At 37.4% G+C, this 19436-nt stretch overlaps 2 protein-coding genes across 4 annotated transcripts; one reads left to right on the forward strand and one right to left on the reverse strand.

Annotated features, from left to right (window-relative positions):
* Positions 1–25: 25 nt before the first annotated feature.
* Positions 26–9314, reverse strand: LOC123322051 (regulator of G-protein signaling 17). The gene is made up of 6 exons (XM_044909881.1): positions 9181–9314; positions 8136–8347; positions 3495–3581; positions 2226–2287; positions 2001–2167; positions 26–1580 (listed from the first exon to the last, which is right to left on the reverse strand). Exons 1-6 carry the CDS (start codon positions 9298–9300, stop codon positions 1374–1376), a joined length of 855 nt encoding a protein of 284 aa, XP_044765816.1. The 5' UTR covers positions 9301–9314; the 3' UTR covers positions 26–1373.
* Positions 9235–19173, forward strand: LOC123322042 (zinc finger protein 16). 3 transcript variants are annotated; one of them, XM_044909867.1, is made up of 6 exons: positions 9235–9340; positions 11442–11464; positions 11525–11695; positions 15243–16658; positions 16739–16828; positions 17765–19173. In XM_044909867.1, exons 4-6 carry the CDS (start codon positions 15280–15282, stop codon positions 18789–18791), a joined length of 2496 nt encoding a protein of 831 aa, XP_044765802.1. In that variant the 5' UTR covers positions 9235–9340; positions 11442–11464; positions 11525–11695; positions 15243–15279; the 3' UTR covers positions 18792–19173. The 3 variants fall into 3 exon arrangements, with proteins under 3 accessions (XP_044765802.1, XP_044765803.1, XP_044765801.1); XM_044909868.1 differs by having other exon boundaries at positions 9266–9340; positions 11455–11464; XM_044909866.1 differs by lacking the exons at positions 9235–9340; positions 11442–11464; positions 11525–11695 and adding an exon at positions 14522–14651.
* The last annotated feature ends 263 nt before the right edge of the window (positions 19174–19436 follow it).

A 19436-nucleotide genomic window follows, 5' to 3' on the forward strand; every position in this document is an offset into this window, starting at 1 on the left:
GAATATTATTTGAAAATACATATGAAGAATAAATCGGAAAACTGGTTGTATTTTGATTCTCTCGCTTTTCAAAAATGCTGATGCAAATGATGATGATGATTGTAAAGAACAATGACTTGAATTTCATGCTGAAACTTTTGTTCTAATCTATTATTTTTAGGATTCTGACTCACTTCTAAAATAAGACCTACAATGTCCTCACAAGCAATTTTCTTAATCGTATCGAACAATTTAATTGGTCTAAGGAGTACCTAGATTCCAGTGAAAATATAGAAGATAGCTTTCAAGAGTAAAAAGCAAATACTTATTTAATACTTGCAATTACTTTTGAGAACTATCTCGACAATCTGAATTTGCACTATAATGATTTGGCTTACATTATAACGATAATTTATTTTTGTACGCTATGAAGTTTGTGAAGTAATCGCCTACAGCTCAGTTAGGAGAAGGTTACTTACATTTATTCCTCAGGAAGTATTCAGGTCCTCTTTGAATCGATATTACGCAATTTTAAGCTGTGAAAAAATAGAACTATAGGCTCTGACTGTTTTTTTTTTTGGATCAATTCTTGAATACAACGCATTGCAATCGAATTTATATACGATACTGTTCTGTATGTTATGTATATGTAACGCTTTACATGTTCTTCAGATGTTTTCATTACCATAGACGGATTACCCAACATATGCGAAAAAAAGTACTCGAAAAACCCTAAGAATAAACAAAAGTTAGAGTTAATGATTGTCTCGATGTAGTGACTTCAATACTGAAACTTTTGACCGAAGTATTCCAGAATCTAACAGTATCAACGTAGAATTGAGTATTGTAATCTAAAAAGTGAAAGAATTCCACTTGATCGAACGGAAGGAAGCATTGAACAATCAATGCTCGCCGCGAAAACACGAAATAGTGGGAGTTGGATATTAATTCTCGAAGACAAGTGGCAATTTGGGTCCGTCAGGTTTTGGAATAGAAGATTTTCACTTAAACACATACTTAAAACGTTTCGTCTTAATTCTGAAAATACTACGAATATTTGAGGTGATTAGTTGTAAGTGGTCGAGGGGCTCTTACATCTGAGATCTTTCGGAAGAATACGCGTTAGGTCAGTAGACCTCAGTCTGACCTGACGAAGAATTTATATATTTACACATAAAAAACGAGAATTCGACAGATATATGTATATATTGCACCGTATAGTACACTGGTGGAGGTTCTGATGGCCATCTATGTCAAAATTAGGTCTGATCTTCGATGCACTGCGCCTTTAGGCTGAAACTTGTGCGAAGGGGGCTTGATCTGACCCCCTCTGAGTTATTGTCGGTTCTCATGGGGGTTACCCAAAATTTCGACTGTTATGTAAGCTTTGTTTCCTAATCAGGGGGTATTGATTCTTCTAGTAAATCCTCTGGTGGGAGATGACGTACTAGGGACCTGTATAAAGCCGAATTTACGAATCTTGGATAACTGTCTCTATGCATCAGTGTATAAATCTGAAATTGTGCTTCGTCAAACGTATGCGGTGTTGGTTTCACCATGTTGCGATTGACTACTTCTCGTACTTGTGCATCCAAGGATACCTGAAAATATCCAGATATCGTTATACGTACCTATGTATGCTTATTCATTTGTTTCTAACTATACGACAAAAAAATTGTCTCGTTATTCATATAGAATACATTTATTTACAATCGGGGATTTCGCAATTACAATATAACAATCCTGTATTCGCGGATGACACAGCATTGATTCGTTAATTTTGCATTGAGGTATTGCTGAATACCTTTATTTGTCGTCAGAGACAATAGAATAATCCCTTTCTCAATTTCTGTCGATTGGTTTCTTCTATAAAATTGTTCGTGTTTGAATTGGGTTCATTTGAGATTTTTGGTAATGATGATAAATCGATGCGATTGAGTAAGACAATTCCGGAATTTCTAATCAGCTCTTCACTGGCTAATTCAATATGGATATAGCAAAATAATAAAAATCAATTTTACCTCCTTCGGAGACAGTATAGAAATATAATCTTCGTAGATGATCCGTGCCATTTCCTCCACCACCTCGGGGTTTTCTTCTTTCTTTAATTCTTCGCAAGCCAGCCAAAATAGTATATTCTCTTCCGAGTACTCCATTCTGAGGAAATCCCTGAAGAGTTTTCGTCCAGCTATATAAAAATTACATCAGTATTATATGTAAATCGAATCAATCTTAGCGGATTCTACCTGAACTGCGCATTAGTTTATCAAAGGAATGCCCCCAACTTCTTATCTCATCTATGTTGTAACTAAAAAAGACAGAAATTATTGAAATCATCACTATTAAAAATTAAGTCGAGGTATTGTAGATTGACGAATGACGTGGAGTAAAGTACACGTTTGATACATTCAAAAAATTTGTCTAGTAGGCTACGAAATGTTGAAAGTTGATATCCTGTGACTTCTTACTATCTAGTAAAAATTTGAACATTTCATGAAATTTCAGGAACTTGAACATAATTTGGGCTTCCTCCTTTCTATCTGCGAGCACAGTGTCCCCAGAAATTTTGAAATATACCTACAGCATTCGAGATTCAATTCGACTTTGGAGAAAATAAAAATTCTTCAAATTTCATCATAGCCTGCGTGGGTGAGTTTGCGTTTCCCTATTTGTGAAAACTATGATTGTTTGAAAAAAGCTAGTTTTTTTCAATAAAATATTTTCTGGTCCAAGTCATTATCAGCCCGAAAATCTTTCAAGAAAGTCTTTTGATATCGATTTATTAAAATAGCCTCCATTTCATTAACCGTAATCAGCTTGTTTCTATAATGTATCCACGAATACATTTCCACCCTGTGATAAAGACTTCCCGTATCGTATTTCACGGACGATAAAGTTCTATATTGCGGAAAATGTTCTTTTGCCGCAGGACTACCTTCCCCTCCGCCTAGACTCGGATCCTCGGATATGTTATTGATCTGCATTTTAGCAGGTGATGACAAATTATGGAGCCAGCCAGGCTGTTACCACATTATCCGAAATTGCATTTTTCAGGGGCATTGTGTTTCAGATCGACGTGCGTCTTATCATTTCTCAGTGGAAGGAAAAGGCACGCCGGGTATTTCTTCCTATTCTAAATAGAATTTTTCATTACTTTATTGTGCGAAAAACTCCACGAATATTTGATGTTTTATTTCCATACGTTTGTTCGGTCTTATTCCAGTTTTAAGAAAGTTTTTCAACGGTGAAAATCTCAATTCACGTTATTCCTGTTTAATTTGCTAATTACCAAACTAATGTATTTCTCAATGTGAATTAAACTTTCAGCAAGATCCAGACCATAAAAATTCATCCGGTCTATCATAAAATAATCTGTCCGAACAAACCATTCCGGTCTCTCATTTCTCTACAGTATTCCATTAAAGTACTCAGGTCCCAAGTAAAAATTTCTTCCTGAGTCTCAATAAAAAAGCAATAAATTTATCCTGAAGAAGAATACAGAAATGGATACTCACGGTTGTTCACACTCGTAGTTCAATAAATCGGAATTGTTTGAGTTTCTTGTTGGTCCATTGTCATCGTTTCCCTTACCAGGTGTTGAACTGTGAAGTAAAACAAATTCATGTAGCGAATTCATTTTATCATTCAGTTCTTTACTAGCTGAAATCCATACTTTACAATAATTATACTCTGGGGTAACTCAGAAATGATGATGCTTTTCTTGCTTAGGTCTAAAACTATAATTTTTTACGAATCTGTAATGTCCTACTCGGATTTGTTCCGTCAACTCAAAGCATAATTTCTAAAAAAAACTCTTGAATGTTGTGAAAGAATTACGCGTTCCAAATTGTATACGGAAGAATTTTCTTGGAAAATAGATAGCAGTGTTCCATAAGGAGCTATTCCACAAAATGTATAATGACAATGTCAGCCAATTTTTCATCGAGAAGTATTTGGACATTATATATTGATTGAAAATATTTGTTGCCTCGACATTATTGGTTATTATGTATGACATTTGTGTTGATTTTCATTTTTCACTCACATAAAAGTGGTCGAAAATACCATTGAAAGTTAAAATATACGTGCCTCCAATTTTGAACATTCTCCTAATTTTCCTAACCGTGATTTCAACACCAACTGAACTCGCTTTCCAAGTTATCCGTCTATCGCTTGTCAAAGCAAAGGGTTTCAATGAAACTCCCTATCCGATTCTATTTTTAGCGATTATTCCTGATACACCTCAAAGAGTCCGCGTGTGTTGAAAACCGTTTATAAAGGAGCGTCTCCGACTTTTATTCGAAGTCATGCTGAAGAGTCTGATTTGAAGGGATCTATTTTAGACATTTCAATTAACTATCTGAGTATGGTTCCTCCTCATTCACATTTCCAGTTAAGTAATTGGGGGAGAATATTACGTATTCGATTGCGAATTAAAAGATTATTCACCAGTATTTTCAATCAAAGAAGAATAAATTTCATCAGTATTTATAATGGGTGACATTGAACAACCAGTAATAAATGCATGGTTGGATTATTTCAATCATTTTCGGTAGGTCGATATATATTTTTCGTTATTAGACTTTTTGTGAAATAGTCGCAGTATGTGAAACAAACGTTTTCGTCCTTCTGCTGAATATACTGAGTGCGCTATGATCTATTTGAGCTATTTGTTATGCCTTGAGCGACCACTTTCCAATAACACAGCGAATTTGCTGCAATTGGAAGGAAGTCTCTCAGAAAATTTGCCATAAGGACGAACGGAAGTATGAATACTGTGGAGGTGCTTGTTCTTGTTAGGCATAGTTTTGGGAAGGCCGAACACCAAGAGCTACTAGCACATCAGGATGATGTCGCAAAAGCACAGAATGCGAAGATTGGACTCTTAGGAACCAGTGAACTCTAAAAGTCCATTGTTAGGAACTAGCAGTGGCCCACAGAACTTGAAAGGTGGTATGCGACATGCGTACCACTTTTCGTAGAAAACGATTATTCTGGAATTTTATGTTACCACACATTCCTGGAAATAGGAGTGAAATACGGTGGTCTCCACCGTAACAAAATGCCGAAGACGCAATCCTAAATTTTCTGTGGAAAAAATGCGCACCGCATCGTTGAAGTTATGCTCTGGATGGTGGTTGCTTATAGCTTATAGAAAGTTCCTTTTCCCTCTCATAAGAGGCAATATGACTTCCTAGCGTTATATGTGGGAGTAGTTGCACCATGTGTTCTATACCCTTCCATTTGGACCCTTCGCTAGCCAACTTTTCAACAAGATGATGCCGAACACATGATGCGTGAGAGACTTTGGAATACTTTGTGGAAAATCGATTCTTTTTTGGTGTTGTCAGCCAGATATTACACTCATTGAGCACGTCTGGGTGCCTATTCTTGATTTTTCAAGAAGAAAAATGAGAAGGAGAGATGGCACCTCAGGAGGAAATCGGTCATATCTCATTAGAAATATAAAAAATGAACGCATAACGCATCTTTGACGTCCAACGTATTGTTTGATTATCCTATGATTAATCATTGGAATACTAATTTCAATCTAAGTGGCACGTATACTTCAATTTGAATGTTAGTATATTCCTTGAAATTTGCGAGGGTCGACGAAGTGAACACTACAAAGCTGATAAATAAATAAATCTCGTTGATTATTTATTATGCTAACTGTAGTCATCATTGCTTTTGATATTGGATCCCTTTATATTAACTGATATACAGTTGGATTGAAATTTCTACTGCGTATATCAATCCATTACTATGCTATGCAACTGCTAAATCCATTTCAATGGACTTGTCGCGCTCATCCAAATTGGCTCTAAAAGCACCATGTTTGCACGGTAATTGGAGTATACAGTTCTGAGCCCAGGAATGGAGCTTAATCCTGTTCAGGTTCTTATGCTACTGTTCTCCGAGCTGAAATTCGCATCATCGATTTGTATACGCAAGCACAGAAGGAAATCCAATGCGTTAGCAGAACAATCAAAATACTGCTTGCAGAGCTAAGCGCCCATTTGGCTTATATATCGAATAACTTTCGAAATATGACCGATAAAATAAAACGTGTTCCTCTTCTGGGATATTTCTGAAATCTATCTAGTCTTCAAATAGATTCGAAACATCTTCTAAGTTAGACTTACAGTTCACGAGTGTGTTGCGTAATTTTATGTAATGTCGGAAAGTTTTTGCAAAGAATAGTTTGTTTAGTTTTTGCAGCATTTTATCATTATCATATCGACTGCGACAAAATCGTGATGCATTAATATATTCTGATGTTTATCGTAGAAGAGCGAGAAGCTCATCAAGGGACTCTCCATCACTACGTTATTTACGTGGCATAGCAGAGGATGAGGAATTCCTTCACCGCTGAGATATATATTGCCTGGTATATTTAATGACGAAATGATGAAAAATAGCTTGAAAGCCAATGTCCATCCACCCCACTTTGTCAAGTTGAAACATTCACCTCTAACGATCAGTTATATTATATCTATATAGCGTTTTCGTGGTGAATTTGAGCAGGGGGAAACTCGAGAACTGAGATCAAATTGAAATTAATGATCCACCTCCTAAAATTTCATTTTAAATACCCGTTCGAAGTAACAGGTCTCCCCAGGTGGTGGATAGGGGGATGCTCCTCAAGGCTGGCTGCCAGGGATTCCCAGGGTAACAAAAATCAGTGTTTCACGCTTATGAATCGAAAATTCTACTCGGAGAAAAACATCTTGAACAATCGAACTTTATCGAAAAAATCGCGTTTCACAAGTTTTTCACCTATTGGTATTTTTTACTGCATTGAAAATAATTTCAATGAAACAAGAAAAATTTCCGATGATAGACTCAAAAGATTGAAATTTCGAAATCCATATTTTTTCGAACTGGTAATTCCTGTATCGATTTATCTTCAGTTCGATTATCGACGCATCAGGCTAAAGTGATGAATGATGGAAATCTCTGGGGTATCCGGTGGGAAATTATGACGGCTGTCTGGAGAATTGGATGAGTTAAGAGTTTACTATGGAGGGTAGTTCTACCCTCTGTAGAGTTAACACAGTCATTCGTTGGCCTCTGAGAGATCAACGTGTCCTCAGATTGACGAGGGTGATTTTTCGAAACGTGAAAGAAAAATAGACTTTGGCAATATTTAATTTTTGTCGGTACCTTTGTTCCTGCTATAATCGTTTTTAGATTAGATTTTTAAGATTTCTTGTATGGAAAATCATGAAATTAATTCTCAATTTCAGTGGGAGAATCCGAAATATTGTTCGTCTTGATTTATCTCATTCTATCTTAACTTGATTTTGATTCCTATACAAATCCTTGTCTGCGGTTTTCGTCAAATGTGATTTCGGGTCATATACAACGTTAGTTAGTCTTTTCGGCAATATATTAGAAATACGTTTCAAATTGATCTCCGATTGTAAAAAATGTCTTGATGGAAGTTTAAAAATTCCAGTTCGGTTCATTATAGAGGTCCCAAGGTATATCTAGGCGAAAGTGTGATATACTTGGTCGCCTGTGTCAACAGATTTACTGGCTCCAAATTACTTCCTCAGGGAAAAATATACGCCCCAGGATCTCCCACGAATGATATAATTACGTCCTCCAGGTCGAATTGCAGGCGATGATCACTATGACTTTCCGATTAAATGAAATGGTCGATTGCGCCAAAAGTCACATTTCCACTGGCAGATTTGAAGCACATATATATATTTTTTCCTTACAATACGCAATTTTTTGTACAATTCCGAGACCCTTCGAGAAATCTTCACTTCAGTAAATTGATCTGACTTCGCTACAGTAAATTGATCGAATGAACTTTGATGATAAATGACTTCATGTCAGATGTTGACGTGAAATAATTGATGATGGAAAATTTCTAGTAGGATTTATTAGGCAATTTCCGTCATTTTGGATAGAATAGGCCAAAATGGTAGAAATTACTCAATAAATGTACCTATTAAATATTTGACGATGTGTTTTTTCCCACTTTTAGAATAGTGAATTCTTTCGAATTTATCTCTCATTTACAATTGAGTTCGGTATTAGCATTGCATCATTGAAAATTCCGAATTCAAATGAAATTTTCTTCCATTTCACTTGTTATACATTGAGCGTTTAAAAGAAATAATAGAAAATGTTCAGCTCACCAGCAGCAGCTACAACTGCAACAATACAAAATCCAACACAGTGGTCTTCGCATTGTTGCTCGTTGATCTTGTGAATTTGTTGGTGTGTTGGCATTTGTTGCACCACGAAGTCTGAAATTTAGGGGCTCCGAGGCACCCCCAGCTCCAGGAGTTGGTATACTTCCAGACCCTGGTCTGTTCTCGATTACCCTCTCAGTAACACCGCAAGACATCTGGAAGAAAACGTATCTGGAGGTATATGCCTCGAGGATCGAATTCACTCGGTAATGGAAAAAGTTTTCTAATTACGAAGATTCATTAGTGCATCACAGCATAGATCCCACAGACTTAACGGTTCAAGGGAAATTGGATCAATTCTGCTCGAGGGGGGAGTTCTGGTTAGACGACAATTTTGAGACCAATATAGTAATACCATATTATTCTGAGGGTCCGAAGAGCAAAAATATTTTTTGCTTCAGGTGGTTTCACTGAATCGGATTCGTTACAATTTTTTCGTAGAATAATATTTCAAATACATACTCCAGAAAATATACCTACAATCTTTCTTTGATGAAAATGGTAGGCGATCATTTTTTACACGTTGATTTAAAATTTATGGTAAACTCACAAAAAATGGTTCTTCGTCAGACCCATTTGATTCACAAAATTAATTACGAATAATTTTGTGAGAAAAAAGAGGAATCGCTCCAAATTTGCGATAACTGATTATTATCAGTCTTTTTGGGTGTCAGTATATGTGATGTTTACAGGCAAGATAATTATTTACAAATTGTTATCTGAATTTTTTAGTACGAAAAAATCTCGAAGTATCGCTGTTCGAACTAGACTCTTCAATGAATTGAACTGCGTATGCTAAAAGCGGATAATGACTTGATCTTTGAACATTAACAATTCCATTTTGTTTCCAGTTTATTAATTACTTAGCAACCGAACTTGATTGATCCAAAAAGTGTGAACTAGCTGACAACTATCTGGTTTTCGCGTGAATCAATGAAATATTTCATGCCACTTTCATGCCATTTCGGTTAAATTGTAATTACTCTACCTGTTTTTCCCCTCTGAATGAAGAAGCTTGTCGAAATTTTTTGAAACGTTCAGCTACACCAAGAAAACAAAGCTTCAGATTTGTCGAGAGGTTAAGCAGTGATGTCACAGGAATCGTCATGTAGTGGCCAACAGTGGACAAGAGGTTAACCCTTGCAAGAGTGAGTTAGCTGAAAAATTCATGAATGAAAGTAAATGATAGATTGTCGATGAACATAAGAATCACTTGTTGCATGGTTTCTTAAAATTGTCCAGGTCAACCTAATGTGCTTACATTATTGATCGTTACACTAGGGGCGCGGTACAGAAATTCCAATTTAGGAGAGGAAAGATATAGCAAAGGCTGACGTCATAGGCCTACCTTTATCAATGGCCATGAAGGAAGTTAATGGCACAGTTGCCCTCAGCCACTAAGGGGTGAGCCATATCCTTGTTCCAGGATTTCGGGCTGACTAAAGGCCTCACTTACTGAATTTCTATCGATTCCAGGCCATTTCCCGATAAAGGTAGAGTCGGATTCCACATTTACCCGTAATGTGATTTGGAATTTCTGTTCCCGATCACTCCTACCGCAACACTTTGAACCTTCCCGATTCCATCACTATGACGCTGATGTTTCGGCCAAAAACTCGTGTAGATCTAACTGATATTCAGCGTTGTCTGAAAGAAGAACCACTGGAGATGCGCGTCGACGCGTGCTAACAAAGTCTAGCGCAAGGGCGTCCCGACGTCGCCCCGTACGCAACTCACGCGGTCCACGTGCGTCGCAAGAACCGCACCGATGAGATTTTGTGAATTGCTGAGGCTACTCACTTGTGCCGTACACACACACAGATGAATAAACGTTACGTTAGAATCGCAATTGTATGGATTTAGCCAAACTCGAGAAGAACGTCCGTTCAGGGAGCCATATTAATCACATTTCAAATGACATTCAAGATACAGGCTCTCTGCTAAGTCATACGTCTCCCATTTCATAAATTTTTTCCCTTCTGATTCATATACATACACAAAATCTAGGGTGAAATTAACTGAAGGAAAACTAACTGAATTTTTCCTTCGAAATTGTCTTCATAATTGTAATTTTTCAATTGAAACATATATTATACATCATATACGAATGAGTATGTATGAAATAGGATATTAGGTAAATTTGCTTGCACCAACCCAATTTTCCGTAGAATTTTCCATGATTATAGGGTAGAAAATGAGTTAAATAATAATGTCAGATTTCCCACCTTTCAGTTACCTTTCCGTGGGAAATATTACATAATACTAGCTTTGAGTATATTTTTTAATTCAAATAACTGAGCAGGCGAATCGAAGTTCGGAGTTAATTGGTTTATTACTTTGGATATTAGATAGATAATTAGGAATTCCCCTTTATAGCTTGGCAGCTAAGCAACGACAAACACCAAGAAAATTTTATCGATTCTCCGATATTTTCGCGTTCAAAGCCTTAATTTGGAAAACTTGATACCATGTTCATTCTTCCTGCTGAAATAAGACATCCTCCGTATAATTAATCTTCGGGTAGGCGTTGAAGTTTCAATAATAACCTATTGAAAATGCTGGCAGTTTCACCCTCAAAATAAACAACGAGAAAGAATATGAATTGATCAAATCATTCGGTTACAAGAGCACAATTTTATGATGAGTTTGCTGCTGAAATTAATAGTTTATGCTTGAGTTAATTAGTGCGATAGAATCTGGATAAGGGCGCGAAAATTACGTGGTAGTTTAAAAGGGAAACGGATGCAATGATGTTGAATTTTATGGTAATTATTCCATGTATGTTTCGGATGTGTATAATTGTTCTACTTTCCGCATCTTGAATCTAGTAGTGTTCTCTAAGGTCGTCTTCATTCTTATTTTCTCTTCGATTATGATGTGAAATATTATTCTGATGGTGGATCTCATCGGGAGTTGTATCAACAAAAATGTGTCGCACATGGAATACTGGTCGTAGCAGTTTCGGGTGCTGATTTTCAGCGATTCGACTCTAGCTTTTCAATATCGATAAAATGAAATCAATTTGAGCTATTCCGAACACGTTTCAAATAGGGGGTGAGTGGAAATATATATTTGCTAGGGTGGAAATGGTATCAACATTTTATGTTTACATAAGCTTCTCGCCATGAGTTGGAGGTTTTTCTATCGACTTCCCAAAGCCTGATATGAACTCCTTCGCCACGTTTGCACGAAGTATGTTGATGGCTAGGTGTGACAAATATTTTATATTCACTACTGATATTTTCACAGTTCACATTTTCAGGTATGCCTTGGTAAGTTTTGAGATTGAGGGTTGAATACTATTTTTTTAATTTCGACTATTAAATTTATAGATAACCATTCGAGACGTATTTTTGGGAAATTTTCAACTGACTTGCCCATGGAAGAGAAAACATTTTGGACAAGAAATGGGGAATATGGAAATTCACCAATTTAAATTCTCCGATGAATGAAGAAAAGGTCTTCGATGGAAGATCCAAAGCAGGGATTATCCTGTATGTTAGGTATGTATCTGGAACCAAACTTGAAGTTTTCGTAGCATACATATAGAAGATAATAATTTTTCTAGCCTTTAAGTCCCCGCATCACAAGTTCTGATCCTCAACTTCTCAGTTGATATTTCCAGCATAGCAGCGAACACGATAAGTACTAGAAGACTAAATGTGATATGAGAAGTAATCCGTTAAGCTTCTCGTAATGGATGTCATAATCTTCATCTCAAGCCCTCACGTAGGCACATACTTCCCCTGATTAATTTGTCTAAGAATTCCTTGGGCAACTGCTCTCTTCCTTTCGGCTCTTATGAATATTCATAGCCTGGAGAGATAGGGATGGATACCTTTCTATGAATTTCCGGATACTACAACCTCTGATTTTGAGTGATACTCGATGGACAAACATACTAATGTTTGTCCATCGTATACCCCGGAGTATGAACGTCAACACGTGTACATTATACACTCAAATTAGTTATTGTTATTGGATTTCCACACATCCTTGAGTCATTACAGACTATGTATTTATTTAGTGAATGCCAATTGTGCGTAGGAAACACATAGACCCCCTGTGTATGTTATCAAAATATTCTCCGAATTCCATCTGTAATATACCTAATTTGAAGTGCGAGTTGAACATTTTCTTTTTCTACACCAATCACACAAAATATTCTTAGTTTTCAATTTTCATCATAATTTTATTATAGCATCTATTGGGCTGATATTATTGAAAGCTCAGAGAAGGATATTTCAAGTTACATTCATGAATAAGAATATTTTGTTCGCTTTATCCTCAATTTTCAATTCGTCTTTTTTAAGGGTACAGGTGTTATCGGAAATAATAATCCGAAAAAGGAAATGTTAATTATATGTCGACCAATATCCCTGTGACACTCAACTTTTATCTCGTAATTCACGTTATTTACGATCCTCCGAAGTCCGACGACATGACAGAAAAATATTTATTCTGCTCTTGGGACAACAAGATGGTGGTTTCGAAATCAGGATTCCTTCACTGAATACGCCAATTACGTCCGGCAATATCGAATAAAATATTACAATGGACCATCATCAAAGAGAGGGAAGCCTACAAAGAATTGATGTTTTCCTATACCTACTAATCCTAGAGCACGTTCGGGATCCCATGAGAGTTCAGAAAGTTGGTTTGAAGGCAGCAGTGAGCAGGGAAAATACAGATAATATGATTAGGGGGGTATGTATGTTCCGGAACATACTACCTATATATCTTCTCGTTTTTTCGGAAAGTTTCTATACGATGCACACGTGGAATCTTTTGAGATCGGCTCTATAATCAATTTTTCATTTGCAATTCCGTTTATTTTTATTTGAAATTAGGAAATTTCACTCCTAAATGGTTTAGCCAACTCTTATGAATTTTTGTTTGTTGATTTGGGTGAGGCCCCTGGTGGTTTGACTTTTTTTTTAAATGCTCTGCCATCTTGAAAAGGCGATTTTTTGTGAAATCATTTATTCTTATGAGTCATACCTTCTGTCAAAAACATACTCACCTTTGAAAATGCCCAGTATAGTCTTCCCTTTCCGTCTATTATAATTCAATCTGCATTCCACAACTTCATTCATTCAAACCATGGCAACGAAATCCAAAGCAGTATCTGCTTGCAACAGGGGATGGAAAAGTCACTATTAGAGAGGTGAGGGGTTGTTTTTAGGGGGTTGTTGGGAGAGCGCTGTGGTAGTAGCGATAGCACGACGTTTTATTCAGTCGTAGGGGTTGACTGGTGGGGGCGGGGTGTGGGTCCAGAGTCCCCTGGCTCCCACAGCAGCCCCAGATCTTTTCTAAAGGCGAAATAACTTGGCATCTTCGATCCTTACATCTCCCGCATAATTAGTTTTCGAGTTGAATAGAAAACCTACGTGAAATTTCCATATCGCAACCATCAAATGCGGAAATCGGATATTGCCCTACATAGTTTCGATGATAGTGCTTACGTATAACTACACCAAAGAGTATCAGATACTCTTTGACTACACTATACAAATAAGGTTTACTCAAGATGTAATTAATGTGTTCTTTCGGGGACACTCCAAAATCTCTACCTGACCATTTATAAAATCATAAGTGATAAGATCAGCAGAGTTGCTTTTCATCTAACAACAAAGCTTCTAGCTCTTCTTTGAGAAAATTCACACAAATCTCGTGTGTTACAGTTTTCTCAGTTCACATGTACCTACGTCAGCCTCTGTGACGTATAGTCCAGCGATCTGAGGGGTGGTTGGTAGCTTATGGATCTTATTATTATCATTTATTCATTCTGGATTCTGGAAGGAAGTGGAATATTTCGATCATTTTGGTGTAAAAATTTCACCCCCATTGTATTTTTTTCGAGGACAGCTCAATTATTGAATACAAATTGTAGATATGTAGCAACGACATACATAACTTGGTTCACAAACTCATCCGAGTCTTGCTCGTTGGACATTCCTTCGCCCGTTTTTCCGAAATGTAATGTATTTTTGGTTTTTTACCCCATGAAGAAACAACAGCATTTGATCGTTTATATTGTTATATGAAAGTATTGGAATGTTCTCTTCTTCAATTTCTTCGAATAGGTTGATCAAAGATATATAGTCTATAATCTTTGAGGTTGTCTTTCCTAAAAAATGTCATCTGCTATTCGATTCGATTACGAAGATCGCTGGGTCTGCTCTATCCCTAGTCCGAACTCAGTTTACTCGGCTCATGCTATGCGGGACGGGACGGGACTTGATAGTGGGGTGGCCATAGGGGTGGATGGAAGGAGGGAGAGGGTGACTCAGGAGGGGGTTGGGTTGCAATCTGCGCCCCGGGCAGTGGGTGCCGCATCGTTGGGTGGGTCAGTCGCTTTAGACAACTTGCATGTATCGTTTCACGTTCTAAGTTATGGGTGCCGCGTGCATCATCTTCAAGGGTAGCAACCCCATATTTCCTGCAATTACAAACCAGGTAGGTATACTCTCTGATACACGTTCTAACAATGCTTTGGCCTGCCTCTTTCTGGCATACTACCCCGAGTCAGAGTGTTGAAGACGTCATCTGCGCATTGAATTGTCGACGCATACAGAGTGCAGTGTAGTCAGATCGAAATGTCACTGCACGATACTGGGAGTTCTTATATTGACACAATTCAATATGCCGAAAAAAAAATTCGCGTTACACGAAATGGTTCTCATTTCAAGGATCTTATTTGCCCACATTTTCTTGTTTTCCTCTTTCGATTTTCTTCCCACGTATCTTTCTTGATTATTTCATGTGGGTTCGTTTCGTCACAAGGCGGGCCTTTTATTGGTTCACATTAGTTTCACTCGACTAATCGATTGCTTTCAAATGGCTTGGACTTACAAGCACGAAAGCTGCATGCCATATCTACTGATAACATGAACAGTATCCTGGAAACCGACTCGTTTCACATACGATGATTTCCTGCGAAATGTTAGGTTAGGCATTATTTGAATCAATTTTTCGCATAATACACTCAATTTTGCCTCAAAGAAGCTATCCTCTAAATCGAATAACTGAGTATTTTGATTTTTTCAGACTTTTCTAATATAATCATAAGGGGACCACCCTCGTCATGGAGGTGGCGATGTCCCTTCCAGGCTCAGCCATAGACTGCTATGAAGACATGTTCAAAGAAATAACCAGAAAACTCTATGGGGAAGATGGACTACCGGAACTGAACGTGAACGATCGCTTGTCTAGCTGTATTCCAGACCGCACAAATCAGACGAACGAATTCGACGTGGATAGTCACCTTCTTAAAAGCGATGATCATTTGACCGCTCTAGGATTAGCGGCTCTGATGCAGAACGGCTTTCCTGCTAACGGAATCCTGAATGCTCCATTCAGCCATCCACAGCATAAGGTAGAGGATATATGGACGGCCAGCGAAGAAGTACTTCCATGGACCCAATCGAAAGTGGCCACTTACAATCCACTTCAAAAAACGTTTCGTTGTATGGAGTGCGATTGTGCAGGAAATCTGAATAAAGTTGTTGAGCATTGGCTGGGCACTCATTCAAACATCAGGGCATTCAGATGCCCCCAGTGTCCATACGAAAGTGCTTGGGCCAAATGTGTCAGGATGCACCTTGGAAGACAGCACAATTTGGAACTGGACGAATCGAGAGCTTCCGATATAATTTTAGAAAATAATCCTGTTTTACAAGAAATCACCAAGTATCTGCAAAGACTCAAAGTAAAACTGGACACAGTATTCATACCAAAAACAAATTCACAGGAAGATTATCAGCAGAGTATTAGGCAACAGAACATGGATAATTCGAGTCAAAATAATAAGAGATACAATTGTACATATTGTCCTTACGCAACAGATAGAAGAGATCTTTTCACACGACACGAGAATATACACAGAGAAGAGAAACCTTTTCAATGCTACGTATGCCAAAAACAGTTCAACCGAGCTGATCATGTCAAGAAACATTTTTTGAGAATGCATAGAGAACACCCATACGATTTGAATAGAATCAGAAGACACCCACCCAAAAACGCATCTGGTATGTCCTATTATCAAAAATATAACTCGGGCATAGCTAACCCTACACCTGACGCTACATCCAGTTCTTCGTTATCTATTCCAAGTGGCCTACAGGGTTTAAATAGACAAGTGGTGCCACAGCTACCAAGGATACCTCCACCGAAAACCCCAATTACGAAAAGCCTGCTTCCATCTAAGTGTTCTGGTAAAAAACGGGGAGAGAAAAGATTCAGTTGCTGTTATTGTTCCTGGTCAGGAGTCGACAACTGGTGCCTGAAAAGACACATGAATACGCATTTGAAACCTTTTGTATGCGTTTTGTGTGATTATAAGGCCGCTAGGTCCGAAAGATTGACCACCCATGTCCTCAAAGTTCATAATAAAAGGGCCTGTGGTAAATGTAGTTTCCTGGCTGATGAACCATCTCAACTGATTGTGCATCAGCAAGAACATCAGTGAGTATGAGCTAGTTTCTGAAATTTGATTTCATCATTATTGAAATACGTATATCGTTTAAAATAACTTTTTCTTTCAGTCCACTGGAACATAAAAATAGAACTGTATCAAATCCATCTGTTTTGAGGTCCAGTATGTTCAACGAAAACAACTCCTCTTCACCATGCAGGTGAGGTATCACACACTGATAGACGTATTTGCAAATTTATTTTATAGTTTTACTATTCTGTCTGGGTCCATTCATCGATATTCCTCAGGTATAAATTTGTTACCAAATCAATTCTTATCTGTTGATCGAAATGTGTTCTGCAATTATTGTCTAAGTATCATTGGAAGCTTTCTAAAACTTGAACTTTCTGCTGATCCTATAGCAAAAGCACTGTTATTTATAACTTAATATTTTGTATTTATTCAATCGAATTTCTGATCTTGGAAAAACATGAACAATCTAAAGAGTAATATTGATTTCCTTTGAAATTTTCAGTTTTTTTTTAATGGTTTAGATTTCAATAAAAGAATGAGAAGAAATCCGTCGTCCATGCCTTATCTATGGTATATGATTTTATTTTTATTAGTCACTTTATTCACCTAAAAATGTGGTATTGGACAATAAGACATTTCTCGAACCCGGCTCCACCTTTTTATACATTCTGCCCTATGGATCTGAAGGAAAGATTTTTAATGAAGTTTCCAATTTCAATTTGAGTTAAGCTTACACGTGCCAAGAATACTTGTAGTTTTCAATTTAGATAGGCTGAAAGCTATTCCGTATTGTGTAATGCAGAACAAACAAACCTTCATTGTTTAAGTCTTTCATTAAATAGGATCATGAATGCTAACCTTGGAATGACATTGAAATCGTTGCATTCAATTTCTCGGTAAAATGCGAATACGAAATTGAAAAGCAGTAAGTCAGAACAGATTAATGTTCCTTCCAATTAGAAATGGCTCTATAAGAATTTCAAGAAGGGGAAGACCGAATGGGAAAAATATATTTTATACCTTATGTCTGACCTTTATGACGATTGGTCCAACGTATAATTCAGTTATAGTCTTCCATCTTATACCGCATGTGTCTTGGCGAATTGAAATTTTGTTTTTTCAGTGAAAATGTGGTCACATCCAGAATTTCCAGCCAACAGACCAAGACTAAAGCTTCCTTGTCGAAACAGCACGGTGCAGCACGTTTGTTCAGCTATATGGAAGCCAGCGACGGGTCGGAAACAGAAATGGATACGAGACCCAACGCAATGGAGAGGATTAACATTTCCCATAGGATCCAATCGGATTTTCCTGAAGCGGGAGATGTGAGCGAAATCAGGGCGGAAGAAGAACCAGACGAAACTGAACTTCCTCTATTTATTTGCCCTTCTTGCGGTTGTGAATTCGAAGATGACACGTCCTTGGACACTCATCAGTACACACATCGCATTGCTACATCTCCCGCTAAAAATGGAGCTAAAGAGAATGTTGATCCTTCGCCAATTTATAGATGTCACATGTGTGATTCTACATTTGAGTGCCAATCCCATATAATCAGTCATATGTCGCAGCATTCTACCCTCAATTCTCACTGTATTGTCAAACACGAGGCGCGACCAAGGAGACGGAAGCAGGTGAAGCCACAGAAGGTGACCATACCGTATTGGGACTCTTCCGAAGTTGATATTCTTCGTCATTTGAACGGTAAATTGAGATCGTGGCGGAGCACGCCTTCAACTACCAATATCAAACTAGCTGATAAATATTTAGCTCAGCTGATAACCAAGCGTGGTATCACCTGTTTTATTTGTCCGAGAAACAAAATTACCAGGTACCACACCAGATCGTCAGCAGCGCTCCACTTTCTGTGGCGTCATAGTCTACCGAAATTCCAGTGTGAACATTGCGATGCCAAGTTTCGACACAGGTACCAAGTCATCCTACATGGAGGTAGAGTGCATATTAAGGAACCAACTACAAACCACCAATTATCTCTCTCCACTAATGTACCTACTCAAGTACCACATGAACTGAACTCAGTTCCAAAGTTGGGCGAACTTGGCATGGCTTTTTTCGACCATTCACTGATGCAGTCTACGAACTCACTAAACCATTTACACATCATTATACCCACCTTTCCACCAAACTAATGAACGTATTGAATATAAATATGAGATTTTACATAGGTACAACTGAAAGTGACCTTGAAATTTTTCCAAATTCGATGTGGTAAAATTATATTTTCCTTAAATATGTAGTAATTGTGCAATATATTTACCCAATTGTTTTTAACTTGTAGTTATTTATGTTTTTTTATAGCAAAAGTTGTTTTTTGATTACATACGTGAATTTTATTTTCCAAGAATTCTGATCTCGATTCTTTATATAATGTTCACATTTGATTGGCAATGTTAAACTTAATTCAACCCATGGTTACCCTTTGTTTGTTATGTGCGAGCTTTGTTATTTTTTCATCATGTGATTTAATGTAAGTATGAAGGCTATTGAGGAAAAGACAATTTTTTCTAGTGACGGTGTGTTTTTTCCAATCCATACCATACCACAATTTTCTAATCCTATGCGCATTAATATTTGTTTTTTTAATTCTTTTAGGGACATGATCTCAAATCTTTAATGGAACCTATCTAACTCTAAATTGTCCTTACTGCTGATCGATGGTATAGTTGATTTCCCAGTGACTGAATCTTAAAAAAAAAAATAATACGAGAATATTAATATACCATACCCGTATAGCTGTAAGCTAGTGATCAGAGAGAGGTTGTCTCTGCTAGTGA

Source organism: Coccinella septempunctata, chromosome X (assembly GCF_907165205.1).
Source record: "Coccinella septempunctata chromosome X, icCocSept1.1, whole genome shotgun sequence".
Lineage (NCBI taxonomy): Eukaryota > Metazoa > Arthropoda > Insecta > Coleoptera > Coccinellidae > Coccinella > Coccinella septempunctata.